This window comes from Triturus cristatus, chromosome 8 (genome assembly GCF_964204655.1).
Source record: "Triturus cristatus chromosome 8, aTriCri1.1, whole genome shotgun sequence".
Classification (NCBI taxonomy): domain Eukaryota; kingdom Metazoa; phylum Chordata; class Amphibia; order Caudata; family Salamandridae; genus Triturus; species Triturus cristatus.
In genome coordinates, this window is record NC_140591.1 from 934,361,719 (window position 1) to 934,383,061 (window position 21,343).

Sequence of the window (21,343 nt, forward strand, 5' to 3'; positions counted from 1 at the left end):
GTGTCTGCCAGGAGCTCCTACTACTCAAAACGCCAGTCCACGCCTCTGTAGTAGGCCCTCACTGGGTGGTACAAGCCCAGCTGTTTCCGTTGACCTCACAACCAGGTCTAAGGAGAAGGTAGCTGAACCCATACACTTGGGTTTTTACGCTATATGTTGTGATGCTGGATTACCCCAATGCTGGGAACAGGAAGGGAAAAGAGGAATGCACTGGAAGAAAATCTTCACATAGTTACGCACAGGTACAATTCAGGCTTTTGAACTCGATAAAGCACCTTTTGTTCTTGGAACCAAGCGGAGGAATTTTACGACGAGATTTAGTCGTGGCAGCATTGCACTGGACCAGGTTTTCCAAGGTAACCATAGACATTTTCTGCTACTATAGTTAGATGCAACAACAACACCACAGAGCAAGGACAAGACTCTGCCGGTGGAGTAGAGAGTACCAAAGGAGCCGTAAGCAATGGCCGGCTTTCTGCATAATGGTGTTGACTTGCAGTAGCAAGCAAACTATGCACATTGGAACTTAGGGATGGTAGCTTGAGCACACGCTTACCTTACATTCTTTCAGTATAAAAGGATGGGGCTGGCTTACTTCATCACCTTTCCGTCTGCAAATGAAATGGATGATCCCAGGTGCAAGTTGAGACCACCTGACACAAAGGTGGCTGCGCTTGTGTGAGCGGACACTCCGGTATGTTTGTTAGAAGGGTTAGTTGGCATCCTATCCGATTCCCGTATTCCACTCTCCTCTGTCTTGGATCTACAAGTCTCTAATCCTTCATGTTTACGAGTTCATTGGTTCTGAGCTCTAATGATGAACTGCTGTAGGGCGAGTTTGGCATAATGAATGTCCTTGTGTTAGACTCTTCATTTAAGTTATCTGAAGATGCCCAAGTAAAATGTATTTGTGCATGTGTTTTCCGAAGGTGGGAGTGGGCCGTGAGAGCATCTTTTCAGCAGCAAATTTCCCATGTAATCAGTTTCTTTGCGTGGTGCTAATAGCAGGGGGTAGCCTGTGAATTCACAATTTGTGGCAAATGCTTCCTGGTTAACATCTTTAGGCAAGAAAAGTAATTTAAACGAGCTAATCTACAATTTTGTATGCGCAAAGTTATGTTGAATGTGAAAAAGCCATATGCTGAGCTCGTGTTTAATACGAAAAGCCATATGCTGGGCTTGTGTTCGGCCTTTAAAAATGGATGCCTATTCATTGCACAGGCTGTACTGTTGAGGGAGATGATGCCTCTGTACGAAGTGTATATGTTCTCAAAAGCAATGACGTCCAGATGAAAGCGACATTGCATCAGGTGCTCACATACATTATTGTGCATGTTGCTAGACCAGTATCCCTCGGCAAGCCTCTTATGTTTATTTCATTAGTTTGCTGAGTTAAACAGTTCTCCTTTGTCCATGGTGCTTTCACTGCGTTTCTCTTAAAATTCTTGTTTTTTGGCCTCCTCAGATTCTGGCTTCTGCTGTGGTCTTGAGTCCTGATAACCAGTTCTCAGCCATTATATGCTCTGCTAAAACAGTATTGGGCTCACTTGCACTTAAGAGTCAGCCTGCATAATGTACAGCGATGATGGGGAGATTTATTGGGCTGAGATCAGACATGGGCATTGTGGACAGATCCGGTCTATTTTTTAGGTTTCGCCTACAGTGTGCATGCAGTGTCAACAAAAGCTATTGTACTTAAAAAAAAAAAAAAAAAAATTAAAAAAAAAACATAGAAGGGGATTTAATGCCTGTCCATTGCTTACCTTTACTTACCATGTTTGGCTCTCACGTCACTCACGTTTCTATGCTTTCCATTGGTCAGCGCTTCCTTTTTGCCTCTAGATTCCACCTGGGCTTTGACTCTTCATCGGTGCCATGGAGCATGGATCAACTATAGCTTCCTGTGGCCAGTGTCCTTCCTCTGGCCGCAGGATCCTGCAGATCATCTTATGTAACTTTTGGACATGCATTGTTATTGAGTGTATGTTCAAAAGTAACTCACCATCCCACCCACGTTTCCACCCCCAACCAGCATTGTGTTTCACCCCCCCCCCCACCCCACCCCACCCATCTCCTGTTCTCTGATGTATTGAACAAACCCCCTCAAACACCCTGCCACTGCTTATTTTATTTATTTATTATTATTTGTTTTTTTACATGTTGCACAGCAGCGCGGGCTGTTGTGCAACATGGCTTAAAGGAAAAAAAGCACTATGACATGGTCTACGCTGGCTTCGCTATAGCATTTTTTAACTTGGTCATGTTGCACAGCAGCTAATGCTGCTGTGCAACATGTAAAAAAACATTGACAAAGCCAATAGATTTAGTGTTGGTGTGAAAACCTATTGCCTTTGCCAATGTTATTCTAACAGCAGCAAGGATGTAGTGCCAATGACTTGCTGTATTATCTGCTGTAAATCCACGCGTGGAACCCACTCCACTTATTCTCTCGTCATACCTTTTCAAAGGAGCCTCAAAGTATGAATTCCTCCTTGACCTATTGGCAGAAATATCAAACCCTTAACTTCCACTTAAATTTCTGGCTCAAAAAACATGTTCCAATCCAGCTGAAGAAAAACTTCTGAGCAGACTTTCAGGGAGACTGGAGATTAGGTGTTGAGGTGCTGGACCCAAAGCTTTATTAGAATGGGTTGTGGACTGGTCTATGTTTCTTAATGAGCTGGCTTGACCATTCAGGCTGCTGCTTACGGGGGAGGATAAGGTTAAGAATCCGGCCGGATGTGGGTGCTTTGGTGGGGCTGTTGTCGGGTATTAACATTATTAGCTTCCCAACAGGTCCATCATTCATTTGCACATTGTTGGTGTTCATTACTACTATTTTAAACACCGTTATTCAAGGCTGCCGCTTTCCAGTATAACATTGTTACGGGCTGTAGACCCTTCTTTAAAGTGGCTACTTTCTCCAACAAGGGTAAACCAATCTCTTTTAAACCAAACACAACTTTGTAGGCATTTTATGAATATTTGACAACAAAATGAATATTCATCTTGCCCTTCAAGTATGGTAAAATGCAGTTATTTCTACAGTCCTAGACAAACCGTTCACACAGTGAGGCTTTGTCGTTGCAATAAAAAAATTGAAGGAACTGCTTAAAAAGAGAGTCAGAGTCCTACAATCGATACTAGTCATGTGAGTTGTGTAAGTTTTTTCACAAATTTTTGTTGACAATTCTCCCTCACCCCTGCTCAGAGATTCCTGAATGAATGAATGAATAACCAATTAGAAGCAGTGTTGTATTTGCTAGTCATGAATGCTATATGATGTTGTATTTCATTGGCATTTATTTAGTGCTTCCGCCCCCTGACAAAGCACTGAAGTGCTACTCCATGAAATCCCTTTGTTAGCGATTTTGTCAAGCCTAAAATTAAGCGAGCTGTTTCCATTCAGTGTCTTGCAATTTATAATGTTATTCCCATACACATTTCTGCAGATTTATGTAAATACCGTTAATCGATGCTAATTTCACGCCACTGAGTTATTATTGTACTTGAAGCGATTAGTAACCTTGTAGTGCATACTAGTGTCCTTGTCGTGACGCTAGTGACCTTGTTGTCATATTATTCCTGCACAGATCTACTTGCTGTTAATTGTGAGGAAGGAGCTTTGATATAAGAGTAATATAACTCTGCCCACTAGGCTGATGTGTATGCTTGTTTAAGCTTTATTAGAACATTGGAACGTTGGGAGCTCCTATGAAGAAGATGGATTGGCCCAAGGCCTATGATGACTGGTGTAGTCCACTTGCTCCAATAGTCCAATGTTTGGTTTTCTGTTTCTCAAATTTTATGTGTAGCATTCTTTCGCAGGGCCGGACTGGGAGCTTAAGACAGCCCTGGCAAAAATGATAAATTCGGTCCCCTTGTGCAGACACGCTAATGTGTGCTAGAACTAGAGCAACTCTTTCAAGTTGCCACTGGGATCACTTAATGTGCACCACCACTCCTGGAGGCCAAAGCTGGCCTCAAAGTGTCAAAACCAGCCTCCTAGGGCTCCAGCCACCCGTAGGAATGCCTGCTTTCCTGGCTGGCCTGTCCTGCCGTGTTAGTGGGTGGAATGTTCTAATATGCCAAAGGTTATATTGGTTGTTGAAGGGCTTCTATCTTGTTATCGACCCCTACCTACAGTTAGGGCCTATAAATCTGGTTCAAGGTATTTAACAACTGACTGAGCTATCTGTAGCGGGCTATAAGACTATAGTACACAGTTGTTTTAGGCTAAGTTACTGAGGTTCAGATGGGTACATTTATGTGTAGCTCATTCATAATTAATGTGCTAGCCAAATAACATTTATAGATCACAAGCAAGCATCCTGCCAGATGCAGATTGTGTATTAACGAAGCACAAATCCCGGAGTTAGGTTTCAAGTTATTTCAGTTGTGAGAATTAGATGCTTATTTTTGTTGGATAGGATGCACACAATTCTGTCTTGGTGGCATAGAATACTGCCAACAGTTTGTTATTGTCAATATATTTACATCTGGAATGCAGTTTCCTTTTCCAAGCTTATTATTTGAGCTTAGTCTGAAGGAAAATTTGACACTTCCATTCATTACCTTGTGGGTAATGCAGAGTAATCTGGAAAACTATCTTCGGGAAAAGGAGGCAGTGAAGACCTCAAGATAGGAGAGCTACGGTGTTGTAGGTGAATATATAGGAGTTTTCTTGCCACTACATTTTGAATTCTTTTGCGGCACCTCGTAGTTGAAGTTGATGCTCGGTGGTACAAACAATTGGCTTGATCCGGCCACGACAAGAGAATTAGTTGACTGGATCTTTTGTGGTAATTACAGATATGGGAACACGCACCTCCATATGTCAGCACCAGGCATATTAAAGGACTCGGAGCTCATTCATGCTGTGGTTATAAAAAGATTTTTTAAATGACTGCTACATCTATAAAACACCCACAATCACTGGGGTGCACTAATTAATATAATGTTGGAAATGTAATGTCCTGATTAGTAAAAATGTTGTAGTCGTATTTCAATATCTAGAATGAAACCGTGTATCTTTTATCAGGTGTTTTAAATAGATGAAGACAATATTGTAACAAACGCAAAGTATAGTTTATCAGGAGTTTTGAAAAAGATTTCGGTGAGATTGTAATAATTGTGAGGATTTTAAGTGATTCTAAACAATAAACCTATTCATTCACTCGCATCACTGTGTGTGTATGACATGAATTGTGGATTTTGGTAATTGGTTAACTTTAGTTTTCATGGCTTGTCTAAGTCCATGTTCATTTCTAGGTTTCTTAATTCTTTTGAGGCCCTGTGGTGCTCATATTCAGGGTAGGTTGTTAAAAGATCAAATTTTTTCTTATCTTCACAAGTTAAAATCTCAGTTTTTGAGTCGTTGAGTTTAAGGTGTATTTATAAATCATCCAATAGTTAATAGCTCTGTGAACAGCACCTACTTTTCAACGGCTCGGATCATTAGGGTTTTCCAATATAATGGTTATCTGGGGATCTGTTATTAACAAGTAAAGCAGATTTTAATTTTTTTCAAATTCTCGAAGTGTGTTAACTGCATTCGGATGATTTGAGGTTCTTTGGAATTGTTCTCTTCTGGTGCAAGTAAAATTATCTTCTTCTAAATTTCTGCTTGAGCCAGTCAAACAAAGAAGCCCTTGTGTGATTGCTTGCAGTTTGAGATTTGCTTCTAATAAATAGATTTTCGGCTGAACACTGTTTAAAAGAGCTGGAAGAGCGGGTTGTAAGTGATTTTTAGAGAGGTTTTATTTTGCAGCATCATGTGGCATTATGGTTTGATCCTCAATACTTTGGGTGTTTTTTTTTTATTTTTTATGCACAAACTAGAGGACTAACTGCCCTCCTTGCATAAAACAAAACGGTAGTACAAGGTGTTTTGGTTGGTCTCGCCTTTCAGTCTATTTAATTCAATCCTCTTCTGTCCCAGTGGTGGCTGCTAACTTTGGCGAGTGGAGGGGTGGCCAATGGGTGGTGGGTGGTTTTTATAATGAAACAATTAAGTAAATAAAATAAAATTGTACATGCCGTGGTTGCTGCTGCGTCATCCGTCGTCTTCCTATGTAACTCTCTTAACCAATCCTTGTGCTGCTCTCACAGCGTCAGAGTAGCACCAGGATTGGTGGGAGTGGCCTCTATCAGCGCTCACGAGCACTGGAGGCTTTTACTTTATCTAAAGCAGCTGTCAAGACAGCTGGGTTAGAGAGGTTTAACGTGCGCATGTTGTCAAAGAGACATGCGCAACAAGTGTAGAAGACAGCCCACCCTCCTCCCTGCTGCGATTCAGAAGCAGCCCCACCCCTATCCTGACCCTCCTTTCAGGACCGGGTGACAAAAAATAAAATGGCAATGAATTAACTTCTTTGCTGTTTTATTTTTCCATCTCTGGGGTCATTTTAGTGAGGCGACGCTCCTCTTCTAGAACGGAGGACCCGCCCTTGTTCTGTCCACCTTTTGTCGTCATTTTATCTGATTCTCTTTGGGTTTGCCAGTTCTTAACAGAATTGTTCGCCTGTCCATATGAATCTTGACTAACGATTACTCTTCAAATAGTTATGAGATGGCCCAGGCTTTCGCTGGAGTGTCATAAATATAAGCAGTGGTGCGTGTTTGTTTTATTTCTTTTTAAGAAATGTCTCAGATATTTCATCATCATTGTCTCATCTGCCTGATTGAGACCACAACATAGGCTCATAATTCAACTCACTTAAATTTTCGTTACTTATCTACGTTTACGAAATAATTTAACTTCACTTTTCGGTCGTATTGCATAGTCGGTAGTGAGTACCCTGTTGCCCACTAACTTCCTCCGAAAGGGACAATAAACTGCACTTATGGTGGGAGAATATGGTCACCTGGAGAGAAGAGGAGCGGGTGTTATTGGAGAGGCAGCAGGGAGGACAAGACGTTTATAGAGGTTTCTGCCATGTGAGAAAATCTAATGAAGGAAATGGGAACAAACCGATAAGTGGTGCGGCTGTATCTTCTTCAGTGGCCCACCCTACCTCATGGCAGAAGAGATCAGACAGTTGGTAGTCCCCTACTTACCTTACAATCTCTCAAATCATTCAGATGTGTCCTATTGTGCAAGCCCAGGGATGGAAGTTACTATTATAATACATTGGATTCTGAAGTCGCTGTATAAATGCATGTCTCTAATTTATTTATAATAGATGGGATTCTGTAATCCCTGTGTAAAAAGCAGTCTTTGCTAATTTCTTTATAATCGGAGATTTGTGATGCATTCAGTCGCGGATTATGAAGAAAAGACTTCGGAACTTGACTATTCTAAATTATTACATCGGAATTCTGACCTCCCCATGCCTGCTGCCAGAACCAGCAGCTGAGGTGAAAGGCAGGTCGGGCCATGGAGCATAACTGAAGCAGCTGTTTAAAGCAAGGAAAATGGAATGTTGCTTTTCTTTCTTTTGCTTTATTTCAATGGCTTACAAGGGCAAGCAGACAGAATGTTTACTTTGTGCACTCCTTAGAGAAAAGCTAAAACCATTCTGCATGTTTCTACACACACCAGGCTACTGTGGCCTATTTTACTAATTTGTTTTCAACTGTTTCTAAAATTTGTTTGCAACAAATATCTAACAGGTTTTTGTTGTGTTTAATTTTGTACTTATTCTTCATGTTTACAAACATGCTCGCTCTTTCATATCAAAGAGCTGTGCGCCAAGGTTTTAAGTGGTTTGTGGGAAAGGTTTTGATGTGACCATTTATTATATACGATAAAACAGTGCTTACTTTGAGCCAGTGGTTTCTGGTGCTCAGCACCGGCACTTAATCATCAACACTGGTGTTTCAGCACCAGTTAAGAACACATTCATTTTTGGTGGGCACGGGGAGATTAAGTGATTTGCCCAGAATCACAGGATGTCAAGCTGATGCCGAGATTCGAACCCGGTTTCCAGCTCCGAAGTCGGAAGGGGAAGAATAGGAGGAGATAAATGAAGTGAAGATGGTTGGAGATGGGTGAAAGGAGGAGAGCGATAAGAGAGAAAGGGCGAGGAAATGGATTAAAATGAATAAAGTATGAACAAGTGTCAAAGGCTTTGAAAAAATGACAAAAGGAGGAGCAAGGAGGTAGGCTGGCGAAATGAACGCAGCTGAGTCTAGAAATAATGAGGAGGGTTGTGCAGTTCACAATTTACACACTTCAACAAACTTTCCCATTTTTCCTTTATCAAGTTTTTTCTCTTCCTAGCAAGATAATGTTCTTGTTAACAGCACCCAGCCAATACAGTGTTATTCACACTACTTTCTTATGTGTCATAATTCCGTGCTGAAAACGAACGCATACAAGTCTGTGTAAGTGTGCATTTTGCAGAGCAATTTTGCAAGGAAGAATATCATCTTTTTTTACCAAGTATACCTTTTGCACCAGTGTTTTTGTATTGATAACTGTCTGTGCGACAAATTTTCACCAATGGACCGATTTTCATGCTAATATACTGGTTCCCCAACTCCAAAGTCAGCAGATCTGGAAGTTAGGCCACGTGTCCTTCACCATTTGTAGGGTTTGTTGGTTCTGTGTTAGGCAGTATTACAGAAGAAATGGGCTATTACAGAAGAAATGGACTATTACAGAAGAAATGGACTGGTCGAAGCTGCCTCCTCTTAAAAGACCCCCTCTTTTCATTTTTTTTTGTGTGCAAATTAACCACTGACGATAAAGTACCCCCTGGCACACATGATAAGAATATTGCAAGTCACCTCGGAGTTCCATAACCTTATAAACGATCTCCGCATCAGACTTGTTCCTGGTTATGGAACTCCTCAGTGACTTGCAGTATCCTCATAATGTACAGCAGGGGGGCCTTTATCCCTTATATCATTACATATGTTTATAATTTTGTCTCTGTTGTCTGTTAGCTAAAGGTCTTATGCTTCAGCTTGCAACGTGTTATTTTCACAGCAACCTACACCCGCACAGTAAGTTCTCTACTGTGAGGCTCTGTTGGTCTACCGTTTGTGAATTCTCACCCACTGGATTGAAAGGCAACCTGTTTGCCACGACATGAAACCTAACAATACATCGATACATAGTTGGTTACAGTAGAGCAGCGTCTAGCCTGTCAGGGTCTGTATACAGGCACTAAGCCCCTGTGCCAAAGAAAATTGACAAATCGATTTCCACCGCTATTTTCATCAGGGTAAATAAAGGATACGTGAAAACAGGAAACTGTGTTCAGGGCAAAATCTATTTTCCCACTTCCATGTTAGACAAGAAGCAGAAATATAGTAAATGCATTTGCCTTGTTTGTTGTCCTAGTGCTGCGTTTTTCACCTATAGCTCCATGTGTGATGGTGGCAGGCAGAGGCATAGCTAACCGTAACATTGATCATACCTAGAGATGTTTGTTTTCACACTACCTCCTGCTACTTACTACCACTTTTGTCAGATTCAAGATCCTTTTACTCTGCCACTGGGCTCTCTACTCTGGGATCGATCACAGAGAGGCGTGACTTTGTAGTTTAGGCCGGACTGTCACTTTTTGGCTACAAGAAATAACAAATTAGATGTGGTTTGTTCCCTCTTTCGATGGAACAACAAACTAAAAAAACATTGGAATGGTTCCCGTTTTATAATGGAGCAACGAGCTATACATAACCATAGAATGAAGGGCTACCCAGAATCCTCTTCATACGCATCTTTGTTCATCTTATTTTTTTTGTTAAGTGTGTATTCCTGATTCCGTCCTTTAACATTTGCAGACTTTTTTTTACTCTGTAACCAATAGTTTTCCATGTATTGAGTTTTTAAATAATTTCTCTTGTGTTTGGGCGCACAAGCAACCTGACCATATTCTACATGACTTACTTTCCCGCAATCTTGCTCTGGTATGGCATGCATCAAAAAGAAAATTAATAATTATGTATCTGTTACTGTGCTCATTTGGTTGAAACAGTACCATGTCAGTGAGAGATATTGGCATATGGTACATCTTCCTAGAACCAAGTAGCTAGTTCGATGATAAGCACATTTGCATCCTGCCAGGTTCTCCTTGCCCAATCAAATTTAATTGGATGATCTGTCATTTTGCACCCCATTCATAAAGCTGTGAGTGTACCTAAATTGAAATTGGGTGCACATCCAAGCTTGATTTGAGAGTTGAAGTTCACCTCCGGTATTCTCGGCGTCTGAATTTACACTCGCAAATGGATTTACTTTCACACACAATCATACCACCATGATGTCATTTTGCACATCAGTAAACCTTTTCATGGAGGCAGTCAGTGGGCGTTCCCGGTAAGGGGGGAGAGGGATAGCATGAAATGTATATGAACACCAGCAAATTTCAGGACTGTGTGCTTGCAGGCCTTTGTACGGTCACTTCAGAAGGGGGTGGAAACATCTTCAAAATTGATGGGTTGTATACAAGATGTTTTTTGACGGGGGAGGAGGAAATATTTTCTCTGTGGAGAAAAAAAACCCAATAGCTTAAGTGCAAATGCTATTTTTCTAAGTAATTATGTATGTGTAAATGTACATCTGCTACAATTACTCAACAAAAAAGCTTAGGTGTTTGTGTAGTGCTATAATGGTGAGTGTTGTAGCTTCCCAATAGTGCACCAGGAATTTTGTGTATTTCAAAACTTTACATTTAATATACTCAAAACGTATGATTGCCATTCAAGAATCTAAAACTCATACTTTACCTGTACCCTCATTTCATGCCCCCTGAAATTATGTGGCAGTGGAGGACTAGATTATGCGTGAGAGTTCGCTTCCACCCCTTTTTATGGTTCAAGAATATTGTTACTGCTGCTTTCTTACGGTGTACAATCAATATTTGTCTGCCACAAATTCTTCATTACAATAGCAGGAGCCTGCCAAAATGGGCAACACAGATCGTTCGTTATCTTATACCATCTCCATGCAGCCCCCTGCAGTGTTGAGCCTCTGCAAAATAAAACGTGTCAAAGTCTGCTACGTTATTGGTTGGTTGCCTCAATGGTGGTATTATGTCATCTTCTTCACTCTTTCAGTGGCCTAAGTCCGTACTAGCCTGTAGGCAGTGGGCTCTACAGCGATTTTATATTGCCAATTGAAAAGCGATGGGATAAAAACATATGAGTCTTTACACATTTGCATCTATAGATAGGAGGGCTATTTATTTGCAAATACGTGGCGGTACTTTCATTAGTAGATTGAAACTCTTCGAGCATAAAATGCACAGGCAATAATTAAAGGCTATTAAACGTTAGAATACAGCTGTCTTATTGTTTCCTTACATGCTACCCCTTTTTCAGTCTGGATGAAATGTTACTAAAACACGAATGTGTGGGCGAAAGGAGGTTGTAAAATTGAAGACTTATTTTAAAGTATTTGCTTGACTGACATCCATGCTGCTGCGTTCCTCCCTTTAAAAATTGAACTCTGAGCTCTCATTGGAAGAGGATGAGTTTAAAGCCTCGTTCCAGAATCCCCCCAAAATAGCATCTTTTGTGAAATGAAAGCACTTTGTGTTTGAAGCTTCAGAGAATGTTCAGCGTGGGTATGTTTTAGTGTCTTTTAAATGATGTTTCCCAAATCTATTATTTGCAGTTAGGAGATGAGTTTCTCTGGCGCATGCATGTTTTCTGGCTTGCAGACCATCTCTTTGAGTATGCAGGAGAAGACAGAAACAAATAATTCCAGAAAGTAGGGGTGAGGGAATTATCCATTGCTTTGGGTGAAATGGGCGTGATCACAGGAGGAATATCTCACACTGTGTCAAGTTTTGTGCCACGCTTCCAAATGTCTTGACTACTAGTGATCTGTGTCCTGTGCACCTCACCTTAATTTCTCTTTCCCTTTTTGTGTTTCAGCCATGAGAACCAAACAACCTGCTGGGATCATCCCAAAATGACCGAACTCTACCAGTCCTTAGGTAAGATAAGTTCACATGGAGCGGTTAGGGGTGAAGTCCAATTTTAAATGTGTTTTTTGTTTCCATTATGTTTGCTTTGAGTAGTTTTACATTGTTTTGCTTGCTTGTTATTTATGGTATGTTACTACTGGCCTGGCTGCTCTTCTGGGCCCCTCAACTACCACTCCGAGACCGCTGGTTAGTGGCAAACCCGTTGACTCGGTATTCTCTTCATTGTGCAGAACAATATAGTGAAAGTGACCACGGTTAAGATTGGTCCCCATTGGGAATGGGGCTTTGTATGCATTGCATTAGGGCTCCTTAACTTTCTTAGCCTTTGCATGCTCAGTGGAAATATTTGTGGGTTAATCCAAAAGGGACAAAATGGAAGTGAAGGGCAGAAGAAAAGCAGGCCAGACAAATATTGTGTGTGCCATAATATGCAAGATTGCTTCTGCTTGGCAGAAACTACTTGCTTTAGGCTAAGAGATGAGGGCTGAAGTGCCACATTCTAATGCGGTCTAGAAAGTTTTCCTTTGAAAGTACAATATTCATCTCTACTAACTGACCTTTGTTTTGGCGCACATCTGTAATGTACCTGACATTGTCCACCAGAAAGAAGCGTGAGTCTGAGTTTGTACTATGGGTAGCCAGGAAGGAGTTATTCCAGTATGTGGCTCCAATAGTCAACACTTTTGAGGCCCAAAAATGCTCACGACGGTGCTATCTTGGCATATTTTGTAAAGTGGTCTCATTTGCTATCTTTAGCAGCTTGGGCATTAAATGGTAGGAAAGTGAAAACCACAAAGATGCACTTCCATGCTAACAATTGAGCTCTATAATTTTCCTTAGTACTCACATGGAATCCCAACAAGATCTTCAGACACAATAGGGCTTATTTCGATGGCTTGCAGAAACTGAACTGACCGACTAATTACGATGTGACCGCACATAGTGCAGTCGCATACTCTCATTCCTATATGGGAGCTTGTGTTACGGCCATAAACTGGCCGAAACACAAGCTCCCATAGAGGAAAGGGAGTCTGTGTTCATCCCTGCACACCGCCTGCCACAAGGTGCAGGGAACAACAAGGGGGCACCTATAGTGTCCCCTCGGCCCCCAACCGGAGGCTGAAAATAGAAGGGGCCCTGCTAGGGGCCCCCAAACATGCTTTCTGAGAGGTTTTTCATGTTGGGAAGGCCGCAATGGAAACCCTTCCGGAAACCGTGCATCATCATCCAGAAGGCAGAAACTCCCTCCATTTGGATTACGGACCAGTCTTCAACTGGAAGACAGGCTCCTGGAGCCCATCGCAAGGCAGCCTGGAATGACCAGCCGGTTTCAGTTCCGACCGGCTGTAACATAATCAGCCAGTTGGAATTGAAACCAATGATGAGTGTCGGAAAGCCTCTGACCCGAGGTCGGAGGCTTTCCGACACTCATCATAATCAGCCCCATGATTTTTTTATGGTAAATTTACAGGCCATAAACTGCTAAAATATGTTAGGGGGTGGATGTCTCCATATTTGGTTAGTTTTTTGAAAGGCACATATTTAGTGCAACTTGTTTTCTATGCTTCGCAGTGGCCCATGGATTTTAATGCCTATGTATGATAGAAGTAATATGTAAACTATTTTTTCCTTTTTGTTAATATTGCCAATCCCTCTATCAAACTGGAATTGCATGTGATTTGAATAGTACAAGTGTAGCTACAAAGCCATAGGGCACTGCAGAGAATATGATCTTACAAGGTGGTTGTGAGTGGGGGATAAGGGTACAGAAATGAGCTGGAGAATAAGCAGACAATGGTTGCAGTAACTTGAATGAAGGGGTACATGTTTGTATGATTTCTACTAAAAAGAAGAAATTGAAGGTTGGGGAGAATAGGGGTTTGAAGGGGTAGGATCGGGAGCGTGGGTACACTTAGAATGCATGTGTGACAGATTTGGGCTATACAAGAATTAAAATAAGAGTTAACGATGAGATAAAAAGAAGGAAAGAGGAATACTATTGGGCTGTGGCTGGGAAATAACAATGATATTTTCACGGTTGTCCATGTACGAGGTGGTTACAATACTATGAGGTGTTACTTCGACAGATGAAGTGGGGCATGGATGGAGCCTGTCAGATTCATAAGTGATGCCCATCATCAGCACAAAGCAGGTGAACCCTGGCTTCTTGGCCTGTCTTTCCTCCATTTCTTGGTACAGTTTGGTGGCGCTGCAGGACGATGTGTTTTCAACTGGTGGACTTGACCTTGGTGGCTGGATATAGTAGATTATAGGTGTTTAAGGCCTTGTAGATGTTTCAGCATGACTTTTAATGAGATGTTTGGAGTTATAAGAGTGGTGGCTTTGCTTCTCTTGTACTTTTGGCAACCTTTAATGGGACCGAACTCTCCTAGGTCATTCCGCATTCATTCTAGATGAGACTTTGGGACACTGACCATGACTGTTGAGCTGGGGTAGGACTAGTGCCTGGATGGCAGTCTTGAGGTCTCCTTTTAAAGCTAGGTACTTGACTCTGGGGCGTAAGGTCAGCTGGGATCAGGCTTTCTTAGTGGTGTGTGCATTTGGAAATACTGCTGATTTGGCCGTATTGACGAGACATAGAGTGCTGCCACCACTTAGGCTCAATGCTAGAGCCGTAATTGACCGTGCTGTTTGTAGCTTCTAGCAAAGAGTATACATTCCATTATGGTGGGGCAATGGAATGCTACTTGGGTTTATGTTGCATTTGCCAAAGCCTTGGTGCTTTGTTCTGGCAAACAGGAACCTGATACAACACCGCCTTCATTCCTAATAATGTGGAGTCTACAATGGTTGGCACTTCAGTCTTATTTAAGAGCAGGGATTTTCAGGATTTTCGTTGTGCTGCTGCTATTGAGATTTGTACCGTTCCCATTAAACTACAGTCACATACAAAGTGGGACAAGACCAAAAGGCCTATTTTAGGAAACATTAAAAACTGAAGAATTCCAGATTTTAGGGTGGGCTTCTTTTGTACAGTTGTAGTTTACTTCCATTTCAGAAATGTTTCTTTGAATTTTATCTCAGTAACTTAAAAACGGATAAGGTGACTATCATGATAAACTGAATAATAGCAAATGCTTATTACCCGTGGTCCTCTACTTCTTTAATACACCTCTCATACATACCATTGTGACGCCTATTCACCCCAGAATCTCGACACACGCAGAACGAATTGAAATGTTGGATGCCAGTACAAAAGAATTGCCTTGGTTTCCTATTATATTTTGTGTCTGCAGTAGTGAAACATCCAGGGAACCTGCACAGTCCATCTCTGTTCATCCTTCGTTTGTTCCTGTTCCCTCTCTCACTTTGACAAGCTTTGTGATCCCAATGACTTGGATTTAGTAACACTTGTCTCTAAAAATAGTCTCAAAGTTAAGACTTGTGTCTCTTTAATCAAGACAACACAGAGTCCAGCCTAGTCTTGTCTTAAATTTTGGCACCCCTTGTAGCAAATCTGACTCAAGAATTCAGACAGCAGTAGAGTATAATGAGATGGGCATTCTTCGACACACGTTAGGTATTGATCAAGATAAACTGAAGCAATTAGTTAAACACCCCATTTAGCAATTCAGCACAGATGTGATATAATTGCTGAGATCTTCATTAGGTCAGGACTGCCCTTCTGAAACTTTGCTTTGGGGGGTGGCTTTGCTACCTTTTGCAGGTTCATAGTCAACACCAGTTTCGTCGCTTCACCTGCTTCTCCTTCCCTAGAGGGATTTTATGTGCATTGTGTTGTTTTTTATGGTACATTATCGCCCGTCAAGGTGGTATGCTCTGTTGTGTCCAACCATTATTAACTCGTCAGCTCTAATCATTTGTTTTACTCTGTAATTCCACTAGCATGTTTAATAGCAAAAATTGGCTATACAGAGAAAATCAGGAGGCATACGACCATGTCAGCTTTTTTTCTTTTTAGGTTACTTTTCCATTCTTATTTTTAATGTTCAGATATTTTTATTTTATATAAAATGGCAAAGAAACATGTTACGGAGATAAGCAGTACACTACAGTTGCGGGAAAGAGGAGAAATGCAATGTCATCAATTGTATGTTATTTCTGGTGACAATATGCCAATACGTCAGAAGTATAACATATCATAACAAGTGCCCACGGAACAAACATGGTAGTTATTTCGAGTGACCGACCGGCTTAGCCAGTGCCAATTGAGCTTGTCTGCCCGGTTTGTACATCAGAAGAGGACCGCTGGCTCATGAGGGGGGAGGAGGAGGATACGGGGGAGGAAGTGAACCCTAAGGGATAGGGGCAGGAGGGAGGGAGAGAGAGAGAGAGAGAGAGAGAGAGAGAAGAAAGCAGATACGAGTAGAGAAAGAGGTGAGAAACATCAGCTCCACTGGGTGGGGAACACACCTGTCAAGAGTGTCAGGCAGGAGTGAGGAGACTGTTGGGGTAAAGTCCAGGCATTACCCAAGGCTGTAAGGTGATGTAAGAGGGGAGTTCACCGATGTTTGTTCTCTGTAAGTATTTATCAAAGGCATCTGGGGCCAGAAGTGCAGTGAAGTTTAGTGTGTAGGGTGTTGTTAGTCCTCTGACAGACCATAGTAAATTCCAATATTTACCAAAGGCACTTGGAGATGTTGCCTTCCAGTCTAAGAGAGCTGTTTTGGTGCTCAAGAAGAGGAGGAGGTCCTCTAACACGGAAGTGTGGTAGTCGAGTTTCGAGGAACGGGGTAGGCATGTAGGCCCAAGACAGTTGCTAGGAAGTCAATCTGTTGTAAGCCCTGTGATCTGATGTAGCAGGTCTTGCATCTTTGTCCATAGTGGGAGGGACAATTTGCATTTAAGAAACATATGTTATAGGTACCCTGGGCTGACCCCTCACAAGCAGCATGTATTAGAGACCCTCAGACGCAGTTTGTGTAGTTTGGCTGGGGTCCAGTATGTTTTGTGGAAGGACCAGAATGTAGATTGTGAGGACGATTTCCGTTTTTTTAAATTCAATATAGTTTCATTGAAGGTGGAAAAGCTTGCTGATCGTGTATGGGGTTCCCGTTTTCAGTTAAATAATCTCAGAGCCTGACAATTAGATGTGTTGAGCAGTTTGTACAGATGTGAGGCAGTATGGCCTCTCCCTTTAAAGGTGCCTAATAGTCCAGGGCGGTGTGGTTCATGTAGGGGTCTTCGTTTACTCAACACACTTCTGAGTCTTAAAAATTTGTAACAGTCAGTATTGGGTAGATCACATTTCATTTGCAAGGTGGAGAACAGGATAGGGTTGATGCGCAATCCCAAATGTTTGAGGTTTATGCCTTGTCGAGCCCATGTATCCCAGAATAGCGTCTTCCCCCTTAAATTTAATTGTCAGGTTGAACCAAAGGGAGGCCAGGGACGAGCCGTGTAATCTGTGTTCTAAGCATTTGTCGAGGATTAGGAGTGACGCAACCATTATTATTTGCCTGGAGTGTTACAGAGGGAGTTATGAGAAATTGTGCATTGTGAGGGTAGAACTAATGGGTAGTGGTACAGTTAGGCTGGATTCAATGAGTCACAGGTGGCTGGATTCCTGTGATCGCAGCCACCTTGCAACCTGGGATATAAGGATTGCTCTTTGCTAGCGGGGATAGTCTGGGATGTTTATCCCCCAGAGGATTTGTTCCTCTTCAAGATTTTCATAGAAATTCTTGGGTTTTTACCTTTCCATATGAATTTGGAGGTGATGACTTAAAGTTGAAGGAGCGAAGCATGCTAGTTAATCAGGGTGGCTATCATCATCTTCACTGTTCCCACTCGCTCCCACCATGTGATATTTTTCGGGGACCAGATGTTGAGAAGTTCCTTTATTGTGGTAAGTGTTTTTTGCTGTTTGTTCATTAACTGCAACAGAGAGTTTAAGATCAAAGTCAAAACATATGCCCAGGTATTTGATGGCTGTCGGTTGCCACTTTAGACCAAGGTCACCGATTACAGCAGATGTACAGTGAATGTTTAGGTGGAATACCTTAGTTTTTATCTTCATTCAGGGAATAGTGTGCTACTTGTTAATGTTTTTCTATTTCTTCAATGATGATTGATATGGCTTGTGGGACGTCCTTGGTAAATAACAATACGTTGTCTGCATAAGCAGCTACCACGTCTCTGCCTGAGTAGTTAATGCCTGTGATCCCTGGGTTTTCTCAAAAGGTGGAGATTAACGGTTCAATGACGACTAGGAAGAGAAGAGGTGAGCGCGGACATCCTTGACGAGAGTGAAGGGTTGGGGTAGGTGGGCGTTGCCCCGAAATCTTGCCGTGGGGCCTGAGTACAGGGCCATAATCATGCAGATAAATTAATTCTCCAGGTGTTATCTGTGTAATGTGGCATGTAAAAAAGGCCAAGGAACCTTGGCAAAGGCATTTTCTGCATCAAGTGCTAGGGCTGCTGTTGGTGAATGGGATAGTTTGACTCCTTCTAAGACACAGCAGAATGTTCTGATATTGCCCGTCTGGGTCTGTCTTGAGTAAACCGGTTTGGGAGCTTGGCATCAGGGTTTGGATGACCAACTCCAGTCTGAGGGCCGCAATCTTTGTGTAGATCTTGCAGTCGATATTGATAAAGGAGATCTGTGTATAATGTTTGACGTTTAAGTGATCTCTCCCTTCCTTTGTTATCACCACAATAGTAGATTCAGTGGCTGAGCCAGTAATGTAGCCCGATGAGGCATACTGTTGGAAAACTGCGTAAAGGGGACCTGTCACTTTGTTCGCAATTTTTTCATAAAATTTGCAGAGTAGACGTCTAGGCCTGGGGCTTTCACAGTTTTAAGGGAGTGTATTGGCAAAATAATTTCAAATTTTGTGATGGGTTTATTGATGGCGAGAGAGTCCTGTTGTGGTATTTTAGGGAGATGGCAGGATTTGAGATCGTCAATCTTCGTTATGGAGGTGGGCGTGTTGGAGTTCTAGAGTTCCCCATAAAATGCTTTAAAGGAGTCTAGTATACCTTCTGTCAATGTGGTAGCCACCCCTTCTGGACTTTTTATGGCTGATATGAGGGATTTGTTTTTTGTTTATTTTAAGTAGTTGGCTAGCGAATTCCCCTCTATGTTGTTGTTGTTGCAAAGCCTGCCTGCATTGACCATTTTGTTCCATTTCTGGGCACTCTGGCTAAGGATTTTGTTGTATTTATACTGTGCTGCACACAATTTATATAGTAGAGATGAACCTTTAGAATGTCCAAGTTGGGAGTTTAGTCTTTGGATATTCGAGTCTAGTTCTTTGAAGCGCTTGGATATAGTCTTGTTTTTTTTAGGGACACAATGTGAATCAGTGTTTCTCTTCATGTGGATTTGAGGGCATTCCATCAGATTGTAGGGGATGTGTTGTTTAGGAGGTTTTCTTTGACGACGTTTTCAATGGTCGTCACAATCTCCCTTCAATTATTGGGGTAATCTATGAGATCATCATTCAAGCACCACTTTTCGAGAATAACATAGAATGTTATTTGGATGGACACACGTGTGATCAGAGATCACTCTCTGTTCGATTTTCGGGGGGAGAGGTGGAGTAGGGAGTTGCTCACCATAATATCTATTTGTGAAAATGAGTGATGGGGCGAAATTTTCATTTGTTTGTGAGCTTTAGTGCCTATAAATGTGTGAATTGACTCTGTCTAGGCTACCGTCCATAGGCAAGTTAAAATCTCTAAGATAACAGCCTAGGTTGTCTGAAAGATATGAGAGCGGTTTGTCTAGGTCCCTCCGGAAACCAGTAGCATGGTTATTCAACATGTAGACGTTTACAATGAAGAACACTAGATCTCTTTTTTTCATCTTAGAGACTAGCGATCTGCATGATTGGTTATAAGTGTATGATATGACTGGGATATCAGCTTTTTTTTTTTTACATATTAGTGTTGCCACCCCATTGTTTTTTTAGGGCTGGGGAGAGGCCAATGTCTGCAATCCATGTGCTGTAGAATTTTGAGTCGTGAATAGATTTCAGGTGGGTCTCTTGTAAGAGGATGATATCCCCATTCAGTTTGTTACAATAATCTAGCACTACTCTACATTTTACAGGTTGGTTAAGCCTCTTTGTGTTTAGTGAGAGTATGTTTGAGGAGAGCCATGATGAATAAGCGTGGTCTCTTGGGTCATTGGGTGGATGTTTTGGGGTGGAAAAACCTGCGGGTGAGAGAGAAGAGGAGGTGCCTTCAGTTTGACTGGGTTGTTTAGTAAGCGGTTGCAAGCTTGGACCATTATTGTGTGTGGTGCCCTGGGGTAAGGTATTGTGTGTATTGAGACATTGAATGTCGAAGGCTCGTCCAGGTAACTGAGGGAGATAGTGGAAGGACCGGGGAGAGGGGAAAAAGATAGAGTAGAAGAGATGGAGAAAATGGAGAAGAGCTGGTGTAATAAAACATACAAGTAAAACTATAACTAAATCAACAGTCCCATCCCCTACCCATCCTCCACCCATTCCCTGGAATGCGTATAAGATGCATTCCCCCTCCCTTATTCTACGTGGAACACACAGCCTCTGCAGGGTAGCTGGTTGGTAGCAATCAGAGAGAGAGGGCCCTACTTAGGGAAGTCACAGGAGTACTAATGTGCACAGATGATGTGTGGAATGGATCATGGCGAAGGACTGTTGGGATGGGAAGGATGTAGGGATGTCGGGTGTCTGACCACTATCAGGGTGAGGAGACCAGTTTTATGGAGATAAAATGTAGGTGTGGTAGCTAAAGGTTGAACCTTAAGACAGTTATGGTTGGTGGTTTGATGTGAGATGGAGTTAAACAGAGTTGGCTACTGAGGATGCATTTTAGAACTTTGTGGTATGCTGAGGGTATTAATCAGTATAAGAGTGTGGTGGGGTTCACTCACTGAGTTGGTAGGGACCTATTGAGTCATCCATTGTTGGACTGAAAGGGCACGTTAAGTGGTAGAGGTCAGTGTGGGTAGTGCAGGTGAGAGGGACTATGTGGCCAAACTCCACCCCTGACCATTGTCCAGATGGACATGTGGGACGTGTCAGATACTGGCCTATATAGACCCAAAACAACAATAAAATGTGGGCTAAAAACCTCAGCAGTTTGAACTAAGACATCAATCAGTCATTATACTGAGATCATCAAACATTTCCACAGAAATGAAGTATTGCATTCATGCTATGAGACATGCATACACATCTTACATATCCGACATGGTTTAAAGAGATACCAGTGCATTACAACAGTTCCAGCACTGCTAATCCTGGTTGGCCCCAAGTATCAAACAGGGAATTTCCTGATGGTCATTGTGTCCTTTGAATAGTCCTGTGCAATATTGATTCTGGCTTTGTTCCAGTGGATGTGTTGAGCTTTCCCCATATGTTCAAGCGTGCCTTCTGAGTGGCAATATCGTAGCTGTCTAAATATCATGACTCTAGGGCACAAATTAAGAGGGTTAGAGTGGGGCTTGCCCATCGCGAGTCTGAGCCTGTTCTATCTCAAAGTCT

The 21,343-nt window shown here is 42.1% G+C and overlaps 1 protein-coding gene across 17 annotated transcripts in view; it reads left to right on the plus strand.

Moving 5' to 3' along the window:
* DMD (dystrophin) overlaps nt 1-21,343 on the plus strand; it is a 7,596,173-nt gene that overhangs the window by 7,101,780 nt on the left and 473,050 nt on the right. For all 17 annotated transcript variants that reach the window (XM_085622447.1, XM_085622454.1, XM_085622449.1 and 14 more), the window contains one exon: nt 11,833-11,894. In XM_085622447.1, coding sequence (XP_085478573.1) covers nt 11,833-11,894 — 62 coding nt within the window. The remainder of the gene's footprint in view (nt 1-11,832; nt 11,895-21,343) is intronic.